General features: G+C 49.2%; 2 protein-coding genes across 2 annotated transcripts; both read left to right on the top strand.

Annotated features, from left to right (window-relative positions):
• Positions 1-66: 66 nt before the first annotated feature.
• cfap99 (cilia and flagella associated protein 99) lies at positions 67-4,844 on the top strand. Its single transcript, XM_086155244.1, has 14 exons — positions 67-908; positions 998-1,142; positions 1,235-1,329; positions 1,415-1,521; positions 1,607-1,778; positions 1,931-2,011; positions 2,185-2,253; positions 2,566-2,654; positions 2,816-3,020; positions 3,180-3,321; positions 3,406-3,557; positions 3,633-3,838; positions 3,952-4,144; positions 4,276-4,844. Exons 1-14 carry the CDS (start codon positions 807-809, stop codon positions 4,348-4,350), a joined length of 1,833 nt encoding a protein of 610 aa, XP_086011370.1. The 5' UTR covers positions 67-806; the 3' UTR covers positions 4,351-4,844.
• A 1,640-nt stretch (positions 4,845-6,484) lies between these two features.
• Positions 6,485-12,774, top strand: LOC147237703 (uncharacterized). Its single transcript, XM_086155113.1, has 9 exons — positions 6,485-6,920; positions 8,012-8,185; positions 8,304-8,442; positions 8,537-8,625; positions 8,774-8,837; positions 10,119-10,207; positions 10,312-10,424; positions 10,524-10,680; positions 11,693-12,774. The coding sequence occupies exons 1-9, from the start codon at positions 6,854-6,856 to the stop codon at positions 11,848-11,850; spliced, it is 1,050 nt and encodes a 349-aa protein (XP_086011239.1). The 5' UTR covers positions 6,485-6,853; the 3' UTR covers positions 11,851-12,774.
• The last annotated feature ends 577 nt before the right edge of the window (positions 12,775-13,351 follow it).

Raw genomic sequence — 13,351 nt, 5'->3', positions numbered from 1 at the left:
TAACAGGGTATTTTTTTTCCTCACATAAATCCACAGAAGACATGCGTGAGGGGTTTATGTCTCAGCCACTAAATGTTTTGCGTCTGACCTCCCTGAGGCCGGACAACTCTAGTTCTCCGGGGAACCCGGGTCTCGGTCATTTCACACATACATTTATGGAACAAAAGATGTCAGAATGTATAAAATCTGAATTCATACAAATGAATGTAATACAAATTCCAGCAGAAAATCAGTCGGTACATCGTGAAACCACCCGAAAAGCCCAGTTTGCATGTGATTTGGTCAATAGGCTGTAATCAGCTTTTCCCAGCTAAACCCTCCAAGCCGCGCCGTGAAGGGAGTCACTTTCACGGGCCGCATAGAGAGGGAGTCACGGCCCTTACGCGGTAATACGGAGGAATCCCGGGGATGAACGCGGTGCTAAGCGCGGCTATGTTGGAGCCGCGAAAGCGGAATTTCCCGAAGACCGCGAAGCAGCGCCAGGTCTGCGCTGACGTCACGCCATGGTACGTCATAGTTTTGTTGTGGCTCCAACAAAGGAGCCCGAAAGAGGTATGGACAAGGCTCACACGACGGACACGTCCCGAGAAGAAAGACATATACACCTTAGCAATTCAGAAAAATATTCATGCTTGACAAGCTGTCTCGTCTGACCCAATAAACCTGGGCTGTGAGAGTTTTTGTTGACACCGGTGTCGCTAAGCAACGGGCGACCAAGGCAACAAGTGCAGGTGGAAACAATCCAGTGTGTGAGATTTCTCGACTTCTACAGAATTCTGTGTTGTAGTTCAAATCACCGTGCCAAAATGGCTTCGCTTGTCACAGAGGCAGCTGTGCTGCTCGACAGATTCACCTCTGGAGGACAGTGTTTGGATGACTTCGTTGAAGGTGCTTCTAAGGGGCTGCAGGTAAAATCATTACATTCCCCTTCAGCTAGGTTTGGATCTTGCATGGTTTCCGTCTTACTCCTGGGGGATATCTCATGTGTTGGTTGTAGAAGATGGAAACACACCATGCTGAGTTTATAATCTACGTGGTTTCGGGATGTGTCAAGTACAAGAAGTTGCTGGAGATAGTCATGGATGTCTTCTATGGCCAGAGTGGGAAAAACTTAAAGAAAAGTGATCACAGCCTATATGTCAGTAGGTTATCCAGCTTGTATTCTCGGAAATTCTAACAGTTTGTTCCAGCCTGAATGACAATAACCATTTACATGTACAAAACCTCTTTGCAGTTATCTGTTACCTCACCATGTTTGCCCTGGAGGACCTAGGACTTCAGTTGTTTGGCAACATTGTCAGAACTTCGGACGTCAAGAAAATCCACATGGTAAAAAAACCTGTATGTGACAGGCCGTGTATCTAGAAACCAGGGTGTGATGTGCTCCATCTTAAAGAGTTGTGTTTGGCTACAGTTCTTGACGTTCTTCTTTGCCCACCTCAACACACATATCCGCGAGGAATGGAACGGGGTGTACGGCACTGCCCACGTTGAACGACACTGGATCGGCCCGCTCCTCAGGTGAAAAAGCATGAGTTTCAAACAATCTCGACTTGATACATAGGCAAGGCAAAAATGGGGTGTGAGTATCAACATTGGCCTTTAGATGGCGCCCTCAGATCGACGCACTCCTGGACCAGCTCGCTGTCAGAATCACCACAGGGAGTCTGGGGGTGAAGGCCGTCAACAAGACAAGCTGGCCAAAGGAGTTTTCCCCCGGCAAAGATGAACCTCAGGCTCTGCCTGAACTCGGACGGTCGCAGGGGAAGAACAAACCGGTCAGAGACGTTTAGTCAACCCAAACACTTCTACAGTTACATTCTACATCTGTGCTTGGCGGCCCAAACACTGAAGACCAGGCTTGTCGCTGCGGTGCTCGTCCAGAGGGGTGGGGGGGGGCCGTCTTACTCACAAATACTTGTCTCGACAGGTAAAAAATTCCACCTGCGGAATTCCAGAAGAGATGCAGGAGATGGGGGATGTCAGACCAACAAATCATGGAAGGAAAAAGGTACTATAATGTGGAAAAAAATCAACAACTAGCACAGCTCACAGCTGGATAAACTATGAAAAATGACTGCTTGAAGTATCATTCATGATATACAGGTCAATTAATAACAGTCCAGACACTAAACGCTTCCTCAGACCATCCAGTATTTACATCTGGTCTGCTCTTCTCTGAAGGAACTGCTGTGTGACGCAAATGTGAAGCAGCTCAGGTGTGCAGTTGGAGAGACGTCTGAACTCCCACAGGTGAGGACAGAGAAGTGACTTTTCTCTGCCTCAAGGAGGTGGACAAAGCATTTGTACCTGGAAGTAGTTAAGGGAAAATACAGATGTCTACGTTCTAAGATTCTCTCAAACTAGAAAAGACCCTTGAACCCCGCGTCTTCTTGTCTGCTGCATCACGGCTCGGGATGCAGACGGACATCTACTACACAGACATCTACTAGTTTGCCTGGACATGGTGCCGGCCTGAGGGTGACCTGTATATCTCAGCTGCGTCGTCACGGCGCATGAACTGATCACCTGCCTCGGCTGACACAATCCTTACTTCTCTGTCAGAGTAACAGCTGGCCAGTGAAGCTCAATGGTGCGGCGATCCTGAGGCAGGGGGCGCTATACACCCGTCAGCTGGAAGAGGAGCTGCAAAGGTGCTGTGTGCATCCAATAATACCAGACCTCCTTTTGAAGGCATCTCACTATTAGTGTGTTACAGAAGTCCCAGCAGGGATGTGTGTGTGTGGCTGCACCGGTATGGATGTAACATTTTACAGACGTGGAAATGTTGTGAGTAACTTTTTGGTGTTTTCAGGGTGAAGGGCTGGGCGGAGGGGGCACGGGAACCTTCCTCCTTTTTGCAGTGGCAGAAAAAGATGCGTGAGAAGGACCTCCAAGAGGAGCTGGCCAGGGCGGAATGCAGGCGCCTGCAGGGCCGTCTCAGCTATGAGGAAGCAGTAATATCCCGGGCTCGGGCCATGGCAGATAACCAGAGGAGAGCTCGCATCAAAAAAGAAGAAGTGGGTAAAGAGGCTGTTTCCAGGAGATGACACAGGTTTTAGTCTGTTAAGATAGAAACGTTCAAAACAAACATGTGTTCTGTCAAACATCGTTTTACATGGATGATTCAAAGCCACGGAGCTCTTTGTGACAAACATTTTCCACCGCTACTTCGGTAGGCAGCTCAACTGATGCAGAAATATGCAGAGGAGAGATTGGAGAAGGAAAAAGAAATGAGACACTTGGTTCAGCGAGTGGCAGATGGCCACGGGAACTCCAAAACAGCCAGAGAGGAGCTGCAGAAAATCAAGAAAACCATCGGTGAGGTCTCTAACTCCACATAAACCCTGAAGTCCAGATGATTTATTCATGGTTTCCTTTTCCTCAAAACACTTCATGCTGTAGTGAAAGAGGTCTCAAAGGAGAACCGAGACCTCCTCTCTCGAGCACTTGAGGAGGAGCAGGCCAAGCTTCACAGGAAATTTGAAATGATCGACGAGATCCGAGCCATTGAATCTCTTCCTCACAACAGAGTCGGGACATTTGACGACACAGAGGTGAGTTACGGGGAGGTTTGCCTTCTCCTCACCCTTCACACCTGCCGCTTGAAGGAACCCCCTGTGCGATGCTAGACTGCAGGCCACGAGCTGCTGGGAGAAATGTCCCTGTCCGAGCTGAAGGAGAGGCTTGCTCTCCTGAAGGAGGCCCAGCAAACACAGCAGCAGGAGCGACGGGAGCACATCGTGGCCGAGAAGCATAACAGGAAACAGCTGCTGCTGCAGCAGCTGGACGCCATTGACCTCCATCAGAGAGCAACGGCTCGGGCTGCTGCCTTCAGGTCAGGGGGATGTTCAGCTCTTGGTCACCAGGAGAATAAAATCATAGTCATTTAGCACACACACATTTTCAACGCTCAAATTCATGCTAGCTTCCATCCTGCGTGCTCTGCAGAAAAGATGAAGCAAAAGGCGTGCAGGGTCCCCGACCAGAGGCGACTCAGGTGGAGGAGGTTCTGGTTCTGCAAGGGAAGCTCCAAGAGAAGCTACAAGAGCGTAAGCAAAGGAAGAAAAGTCAAAGCAGCGAAATCAGGTCTTCTAAGCAGGAGGCGGCGCAGATATCGATCAACGCTGACACAAGCAGAAAAGTGAGTATGAAATCGTCCACAAGCAGAGCCTTTGTTCATCTTCTGAGGAGCAGCAACCATTGTCTGTGTTATTGTTGGGATTTGCACCGTCGCTGTGACCAATGCTCCTCACCACGCTGCTTTCCTCACAGGGCCGGTCAGAGGAGAAGAGCTGGAAAGACCTGGAGCGGAGTTTGGAGCAGCACATCCAGGCAGCGGCTCCATAACTCCAAACACACCTGTGTGAAGAGGTCTCTCATGTTTTTCCGTAGATCTGGTGAATTTGCCATCACAACCAAAGAACTCCCCATGTCCGACCTTTTAATTGACCATTACAGATGTCTACCTCTATTCTGGTTCGGTGGGAAGAGCCACATTGCCATGGCAACCTACATCTGAGCTCTTATTGTGTGGAGTTCTCCTCACTTCCTCAGCTTCACTCTTTTCCTTTGACTTTGGCCTTCAGATGTGCTGTGACAGCGCTCAGCAGGCCAAAGCTAGCAGGTCAATCTTTCCTCCCAACACTGTCAGCAGTGGCCCGCTACAACCCACAAATGAGATATCCTCCCATGGGAAAAGTATTGCAGGATTGGGACCGGAAACCCAGTGTTGTGTATACTTCATAGTACAGAGTACGTACTCGCAGTACACCGTAATGGCTCCACAGTACATGTTGTATACAAGAAATATACTTGATGTACGATATATGATCTATATTGTATACCCCTCTGTCTTTTGGTGGTCCATCATATCCGATGATGACAATCCTGCCTCTGCTACTTGTGAGTCTTGGCGTGGCTGTAGGGTCCAATCCTTGATCCACACTGTCTGCCGCAGTCAAAGCAGAGCCGGTGAATCTACAGGCTGTAGATATAGTTCTGGCTTCATATCTCCTTATGTGTTTCTTCATCTGTCTATCCGTTCGGTCCTCCTCAAGTCTGTTCACTCCTTGTTGGCCGAGCCTCCGCCCGGTGGAACGCTGGGTGGCAGCCTCCTTCAGCTGGGTTGGCTTCAGGCTGCACTTCTTCATCAGGATTTTTAGTCGGTCTTTCTATTGCCTTTTCTGGCCACCAGCAGAGCAGCGGCCAAGATGTCATTGGCCATCGAGAACTTTCCGGGGCGGGTGATCTTTTGGCATCCTGATGACATGGTCAAGCCAGCGGAGCTTGTGCTGGCCAATTGAGGCCTCGATACAGTTGGCCTTGCGGAGTATGTCTGTGTGGGGGGCACGATCCCTCCAGGATATACCCAGGATGCATTTTAGTCATCTGATGTTGAAGGCCTCACGCTTTCTTATGTGTTGTTCGTACAGCGTCCATGTTTCACAAGTGTAGAGGAGTGTGAGAATTACTGCCTGGTAAACAGATGCTTTCGTGTGAAGGTTCTGAAAGACCCTATGTCTGAGTCGTCCAAAATGATAATAATAAAAATAAAAAATTTCCGTTATTAATCCCCGTGGGAAAATTCATTCTCTGTAATTAACCCATCATGGATGAACCATGAGCAGTAGGCTTCCATCCACCAGCACCAGAAGAGCAGTTAGGGGTTCAATGTCTTGCTCAACAACACTCTGACACACTTGGAGGAGCCGGGAATTTAACCAGGAATGTTCGGCTCCAAAGACAAAGACCTGTGCCACGCCGCCCCAAAAGAAGATGATGCTTAATTGATCCGGTTTTGTATCTCCCTTTCCATGCTGTCATCATTGGAGAGGAAGCTGCTGAGGTTTTTAAAAGATTCTGTAATTGCAAGGGGCTGGTCTGAGATGGTGGAGATGAGTGGGTGAGGGTGGGGAGTAGCTGCCCACTGGCACAGTACCTCTGTCTTTGTTACATTTATGTTACATGCATTTACACCTACAGGATTACAGGGATTACAGCTCCAGAGCACAAAGGGCTGGGGGATTTGGTCAAAGTGCAGCACTCAAGGATCTCTATTGTTTGTCACATTTTCAGTTCTGTGGATCACTGGTAGATCTACACAATGAAGGGTTGCAGGGTGTGGGAGATGTTTCCAGAAGGATAGCAAAGACAATGAGAATGACAGGAAGGTTGTTTCAACCTGAAAAAAGTTCAGTGACGCCACAACCTCAGGAGTGGTCTACAGGGATGGGTATGAGGTGGCCGGATTGCCCCTCCAGAGGACAGAGGTGGCTGGGTCACAGAGGAACAGAGCAGGAGGTTCACAAATTTTGGGGAGGAAACTGCCCAAAATTTGGGGAAGACCGGACATCAGGCTCTTCCCCAGGGGCAGGAGACCAGTCACAGAGGTGTGCGCTGATGCGACACCGACATGAATTCTCCTCACTTGCTCGTGTTTGCGGTTCGAGACAGAGCAAAGCGGAGCCGCTGACCGGCCCTGAGAGGCCTCCGCCCTGAAGGTGCTGCTCAGGGCTCTGGTCAGATGGTCTGTCACCATGGCAACTCACAGTGTGACGATGAAGGAGGACGTTCCCCGGACATGCAAGATGAACTCTGAATGGTAAAATGAATGCCCTGCAGCTGGCCTGGGTGGAGCTCGGCAGCGTCCCCGCCGGCAGCTCCGCGTCACCGCAGCAGATCCGCCGCTCGCAGCCGTTTCACCCAATTTCCCCGCTAAAGTCAAAGCACATGACGGCTGTGCGGTCAGATGACGGGAGGAGCACACAGCCCGCTGCAACGGGCGGCGGGAGGACAGGAGCGGACGGCTCAGGGATGAGAAGCTGGAGATCCAACCTGGACGAGCTGTTTAATGGATCGGATCTGCAAGATGGATCACCGAGGAGGTCTGTCAGCGCTGGGCGTCCTCTGCCTCCTAGGTGAGCTCCTCGGGCAGGAGAAGACTGCGCCACCATGTTGTAGACTTAGGGCTGGTTCCCTGCGATGTAGTGCCGGTGTTATAACGAGTGGGGGGAGTGGGGGGGGGGGGTGTCACCCTTAACGGAGTTTCTATAGGAGAGGCCTCACAGATCCAAGACCAGCAGGTCTTCAGCAAGTACTTTAGATAGGTTGGATGTTTTAAAGAACCAGACGCCACAGGGATCCCGCCGCTGGGGGCACCTGGCAGAACTTTGGGTCCCCAGATTCACCAGAACATCTGTGGGTGAGAAGAGTAAGTCGTCACTTTGACTAGAAGTGAAAGTCTGAAGCGAAAGAACTCACATGACTGTTCGAGATGTTGTTGGGGAAGATGGCTCCCACCAGGCAGAACCTCAGCAGAGGGCTAATGTGATTAGCAGAACAATATGAGCTGTTGTGTTCTTGTTCTGCTGCTGCTCCCCTACCTGCTGGTTCTCCTGCCTCCACTCAGAACATCTGATCTTTTACACAGACGTCTCTTGAGCTCTCTAACGTTCTCCTTGAGAGAAAGAGCAAAGCGTATCTGCTCCCCCTTTGAGGATTTCAGGTACCCTGGGCAGTGTGAGCAGGTCTGACCTCCTCTCCAGAGGTCAGATGATCCCTGTGCTGATTCTTGATTCAATTTAGACATTTTAATCAACGTCACGAGAGAGGGCTAGGCCAATTCAACGCAGCTTTTCTAAAATACAACTTGAACTTCAAGTAATAGTCATCAGCTCTCAGAGCAACATTTGCTGGACCCTCACATTTCACAGACCCAATGAGCAGGTTTGAAATGAGCTGCCAGTGTCAGACCAAGGCAAGGCAAAGCGGTGAAGGCAGTATTTAGCTGGACGGACATGTGAAGGAAACTCAATCAGACAACGCATGTTGGCATCTCAGGGTTGTATCTCAACTTCTAAGTCTACAATGACAGTGTGAGCTCTTCAGAGGGAACCTGCTGGTCAGATTATTAATTCACTCACTTTAAATATTGAAAGCAGGTGTTGGTGTTTCATCTCTGAATCATTCCGCAGTATAATGATATTAATAACAACCTGTTTGTCCCCAGGCCTGGTGGTCAGCCAGACCACTCTTATTCCTGCCGTGACCAACTCCACCCTCATCGAGAACGCCACCTTTGCGACGCCGACTCCGATGATATTCAGCAGCACCACGCCAGGCTGCTCGGCGTTCAACGTCTCCACCTGTGAGCCCTGTGCTCCGGGGTCGCAGTTCGACAACAGTGAGTTAAAGCCCCGTTCGGAGTCAAGCGGTTGTCTGGGGTGCGAGGGCTGCCGGCTCGGTCACGGTCTGCCCGAGAAGAATGCTTCATTCACTGTGGATCTTCTGCCTCTGTCCAGACACCATGCTATGTGGATGCTGCGTGGACCCCGGGCTCTGTCTGTTCCCTGGAGCCTGTCTACCGTGCACGAGGGGCTTCTATCAGCCACTAGCGGGGCAACTGCGCTGTTTGCCCTGCAACCCCGGCTTCTACACCAAGTAACTGCGCACGTTCATTCCACGTCCTCCTTCAGCAGAAACCTAGTCCTGGAAACGCTGACCTGTTTTTTTCTCATTTCTAATGATTTCCCAGTTTCAGTGGGAGCCCGTTATGTCACCCCTGCCCCCCTGGATCCTCCAGCAATAAGAGTGGGGGCGACAGTTGTGAGAGCTGCAGCCCTGGTTAGTGTGGACACGCAGAATTGTACTGAGATCTTAACCTAGAATAAAAAAGGACAATAATCTGAGGGTATCCAAGGCTTTTTACAAACAACCATGTGACCACATTGTACGTGGCTCCAGATAAAGGGCAGCATTTTTATGCTTTCAGGTTATTTCTCATCGCAGCAGAGTTCCACCCTCTGCAGCCCCTGTCAGACTGGAAGTTTCTGCAAGTAAGTTGTTTTTGTTGCCGTCAGTTACGAGAACCCAGCAATGGGTGTGACGTGTTCAGGAACGCCTCAGAGTTTGGAAAATCACACATCGAAAACCAGATCCAGCATCACATGATTCTATCTCATGCTCCAGTTTGTCAGCGCGCACACAACACACACACACACACACACACACACACACACACACACACACACACACACACACACACACACAGTAAACAGTCAATACTATGACCAGCAGTGATCATGGCCAGCGAAACAGTAGGATCACGTCAGTGACAAGACTGGTTGAAGGTTGCCTCCAGCAGGCAGGCTTCAACAGTGTACCCTTTCAGTATCCCGGTAGGGGTCTGGCTCCTCCTCCTGGGTAGATGTGCCTGGAATAGAGTAAAAATGAAGAAGTGAAGCGGTCTCTTTTCTCCAACTTCTGTAGAAAGAAATTAATCGCAGTACCTTCTCATGGGTGTTCAGGCTGACTGCTGATGACAGAAAGACATGTTAATAAAACCACAGCTCTCAGTCTCATGCAGTATTTGAAACCGGCTCAACCTTCTCCTCCCGGTGATTCCTGCATGGTAGTTTGTCTGTGTGATTGTCAAACATGAAGCATCTGAAGGCCTACTTCTGTAAAGTCTGGTCTCCACGAGCAACAACCCAGGAACTTGTGGTGAATGACAGAAGTCTACAGATGACTCAAAGTTCCCTTTAGTAGATCAGAGGTCCATAATTAGGGGTCACGACCTTCGAGGTCATTGTGGACATGGGTGGTCACTGAAAGAAGGAAGACCTCGATTTGGTCCCATTCAGTTTTACCTTAAACCCAACATCAGTGAACATTGACTTCTGCATCAACCACCATGGAGAACCCCCGAGCAGCAGGCAGCCACTGAGCAGTTAGGGACTCTAATATCGTCCTCAATGACACTTCAGCAGGCAAGGAGGTGCCGGACAGGGAGTATTTCTGCTGTTCTCAAAGGAGAACGGTGACCCAGTGCCACCTAAATTAGGGAAGCTGGTTCAGGTCCTGAAACCCTCCAGGACTCCTGAAACACAAACCGGACCCAGAAGTAAATCTCTGAGTGCTCAGGTATTTGCTAAGCTAACTGTCGTCTCATATTTATGAATATCAAGTCCAGTCCAGTCTGCCAGAAAATCCCTCTCAGTGCCGTTGACAGTTCTGAGCTGTACTGTGTTTGACCCTGACCTTGGTTTTGGCTCCTCCTGAGTGACAGACAAGTTTCATCCACTCCATCCAAACGGTGGTGTCTTTGCCTCCCACAGTTCCTCGGGCTGCACGCAGTGCCAGGTGTGTCCCGGAGGAACCGAGGCTTTGCAGGCAGCCGCCAAAGACTGCACTCGATGTCGTCCAGGTAATCCTTGAGCTCCGGGCCTTCGGGCCTGCTGCTTTGGACACGGTGCTTTAGAGTAGGAACGGGAGGCTTGGATAAAGGCCTAGTATCGTCTCGTTCTGCAGGTATGCACAAAGCTCCCCATCAGTCCATGTGCCAGATCTGTGGCAGTGGCTTCTTCCAGATCCACTGGGGCCAGGAGAACTGCGATGTCTGTCCGGAGAACCACTACTGCCCCGTGAGTAGTCGCCCCATCCCCTCCGGCGGGAGCAAACACCTGGCCGAGAAGGTAAATCACGCAGAGTGCGTGGGATGACCAGGTCTATTGTTTGCTCAGAGTCCAGACGTGAATCCCATCCGCTGCCCGAGCGATGCCTTCTGTCCCGAGGGCAGCTCGGCCCCAGGCTACTGCATGGAGACCTTCTTCCGCAAAGCAGGAGACTCCTGTGAGCTGGCTCCGGTCACAATCGCTCTGCTGGTCATCGGAGGAGGAGGTGAGTTATGTTTGACACGTTACACACACACACACACACACACACACAAACACACACACACACACACACACAGGTCATCCACCAGGCACAGGCAGGGATATTAGTGCTCCCAGGAATAAAGGTCAGGTATGGAGGAGAGGAGTCTCACCACTGGATGGAGCTGTGATGGAAACCTGACGGACTCGCTAGGATCACTGGAACCAGGGAGGAGTTCAATGCTCAAATCTGCAAACTTAGTGGATTATTGTATCAGAAAATATTCTTCTCAAATCTAAAACATTTTTGAGAAACCACTAAGGCTATAATACTTAGCAACTATAGTTAATGGTATATTTACTACTTCTCATCAATCATATGTAGCAATATCTGAGAATAGAGGAATATTTCAACAACCTGATGACTCAGTGATGTTATTCCAGAGCTTTTAAGAAACCCTGGCTCCTGCACATGCAGGTCTCCACAGAGCTGACATTCCCAGATGGAAAGACACCAAAGTTCATGTTACGCGTTCCTGATTGGCTGCATTTCAAATCAAGAATCTGGAACTTGTTTTCTTCCCCGTCTGTAATCTGATTACATGCCAAATATTTCTTTTAATTGAGTCTTGATCGTCACCATTGGCCACGGAAACGGCGGATTAGTCCCTTCGGCCACTGCCAGACAGGGCTGCTTGTCAAAGGGCTTTGATCGGGTGTGCAGATATGTCTTCAGATGCCAATGTTCTGTTCAAACGTTCATAAATGCACATGAAGCCCAGGTGAGGAAATCATTTCCTAAAACCTTTCAGAAGTAACACAGATGTTTTCTAAAACGGATAAAGGAAAAGTTTTTACCTTGGGAAAGGACCCTCTTTCCCTTCACAATATTTAATTTAGATCCAATGCTAAAACCGGATCAGCTTCCTTGTTCTCGTGGGAGCTGCTCCTCATGGAGGTACATGATCTTCACGCTTCATCGACACGCATGTTCATCTCCACGTGCAAATGTGACGGACCTCCGCTTTCTTTTCCAGTGGCTTTGCTGTCAATCATCCTGATGGTATTACGTCGAGTGAGAGACACAGACGGAGAGCTGACAGTCTCACGAGCGCCGTTATTACGCAAAGAGAGACCTCAAGGTCGCTTCTACGGGATCCCCTGTGATGCAGAGCCAGTGTATGCTGGCTGGTGACCCAAGGATCTCAGCCGAACCCCTCCGGGAGATTGGAAGGACCAGATATGTACAAAGCAAGTGACTGACTTCATTCCTGAGAGGATCTGTTGCAGGGACCTACTGTTGGAGCACAGATAAACCAACTCCAGTCAGGCTCACTGATCATTGAGCAGAGCTCAGCGGGCTCCTGGTGACCGGAAGAAGGACCCTGGATCTCTGGCCCGTGAGCAGGACCTCCGGCTGCCTCTGTCAGTGGTTATCAGAACCGCAGAAAATGCTGCCGGCCTCCTCCGATGGCTCTTGCGGTCCGGAAGCCCCATGCTGGCTTTCTGCAGTCGTTTCACCACCTTTTCTTTGCCTTTGCTTTGAATCATTATTGAGAATCAAATGTACACTCTTCGACCAGTTGTTGCCGATGGATCTTTTGTGAAGGAGCTCTCGGAATGACGAGAGGAGTTGAAGGCCGATAACACAGAGGCCTCTGGTGGCCATTCTCTCTCTCTCTTTTGGATGAAAAGCACTTTTTGTTTTGTAATAAGAACTGATTTAATTTGTATAGGCTGTAAACCACTGGCTGCGGCTCATCTAGCTCCTGGAGAGGTGTGGACTATGGCTGGTGCCTTGTACTTTTATTGAATGTGATCCTAATTCTTTATTTTGTCCAAAGTGCCTTCAGGACCGCACCTAATGTTTTCATCTTTTTTTTAAGGGTTATGTTTTTGTGTTCTAAAGCGAAATCAATAAAACTGAGTGACTGGAATTCACCTTCTTATCTAATCAAAACCATGATTGCGATATTGTTTGAACAAACACCGACCACAGGTTTGTGCTTATAACTCTTTTCTTGTCAGATATTTATTGGCTGTTATGGATGTAATGTAAATTAACATAATAACATTTTCCAGTGTCGGGTCGTAAAATAACAATAAAAATAAATCTTGACTGAAAGTTGAGGACAGTTCTTACTGGTTTATGGCCCATCGGAGACGATCTTCTCCAAAGCTGGAAAACAGATGTGTGATTTGTAAGCAGTGTGATGGAGCGGACTAGAGATTCCGAGTGGGACAAGATGATTCAGCAGGAAACAAAGAGGAAGGACCTCCAGGTCTGTAACTTTGCAATGAACACTTCTTTCCATTTCACAAGTAAACATCCAAGCTCGACAGTGATGATAAACAGGTTGACAAGCAGAGAAGATCCAGGTGCATGCACGCACACATGCGCTCTCTCTCTCACACACACACACACACACACACACACACACACACAGGCACAGCTAAAGGTCACCTTTGAGACTACAGTCCATTCCACTGGGTGTAAAGTAAATGTACCTCCACTTTTTCCATATTTAAGTCAAGTACAGACCCAGGAGCTCAGGCCTTTGATTTGAAAATACTTTGTTTATGTACACGTTCAAATCCATACTGGAAGTAAATACTCGAGACATTTTGAAAGAAATGTCAATCTTTAACTTCGTCCTAACTTCATTTGAGCCACATTGCTTTCCCGTCCACTCTTT

This window comes from Fistularia commersonii, chromosome 1, assembly GCF_037954325.1.
Source record: "Fistularia commersonii isolate RoL2024-O1a breed Wild chromosome 1, RoL_Fcom_v1.0, whole genome shotgun sequence".
Taxonomy (NCBI): Eukaryota; Metazoa; Chordata; class Actinopteri; order Syngnathiformes; family Fistulariidae; genus Fistularia; species Fistularia commersonii.
The sequence above is the reverse complement of the archived record's forward strand: the minus strand, read 5'-3'. Positions and strand labels throughout refer to the sequence as shown.

Coding starts and splice junctions, on each gene's coding strand:
- cfap99 (XM_086155244.1), top strand. CDS start 807: ATGGCTTCGCTTGTCACAGAGGCAGCTGTGCTGCTCGACAGATTCACC. Junction 909..997: donor GTGCTTCTAAGGGGCTGCAG/GTAAAATCATTA, acceptor TGTTGGTTGTAG/AAGATGGAAACACACCATGC. Junction 2,012..2,184: donor CAAATCATGGAAGGAAAAAG/GTACTATAATGT, acceptor TCTTCTCTGAAG/GAACTGCTGTGTGACGCAAA.
- LOC147237703 (XM_086155113.1), top strand. CDS start 6,854: ATGGATCGGATCTGCAAGATGGATCACCGAGGAGGTCTGTCAGCGCTG. Junction 8,443..8,536: donor AACCCCGGCTTCTACACCAA/GTAACTGCGCAC, acceptor ATGATTTCCCAG/TTTCAGTGGGAGCCCGTTAT. Junction 8,838..10,118: donor CAGACTGGAAGTTTCTGCAA/GTAAGTTGTTTT, acceptor TGCCTCCCACAG/TTCCTCGGGCTGCACGCAGT.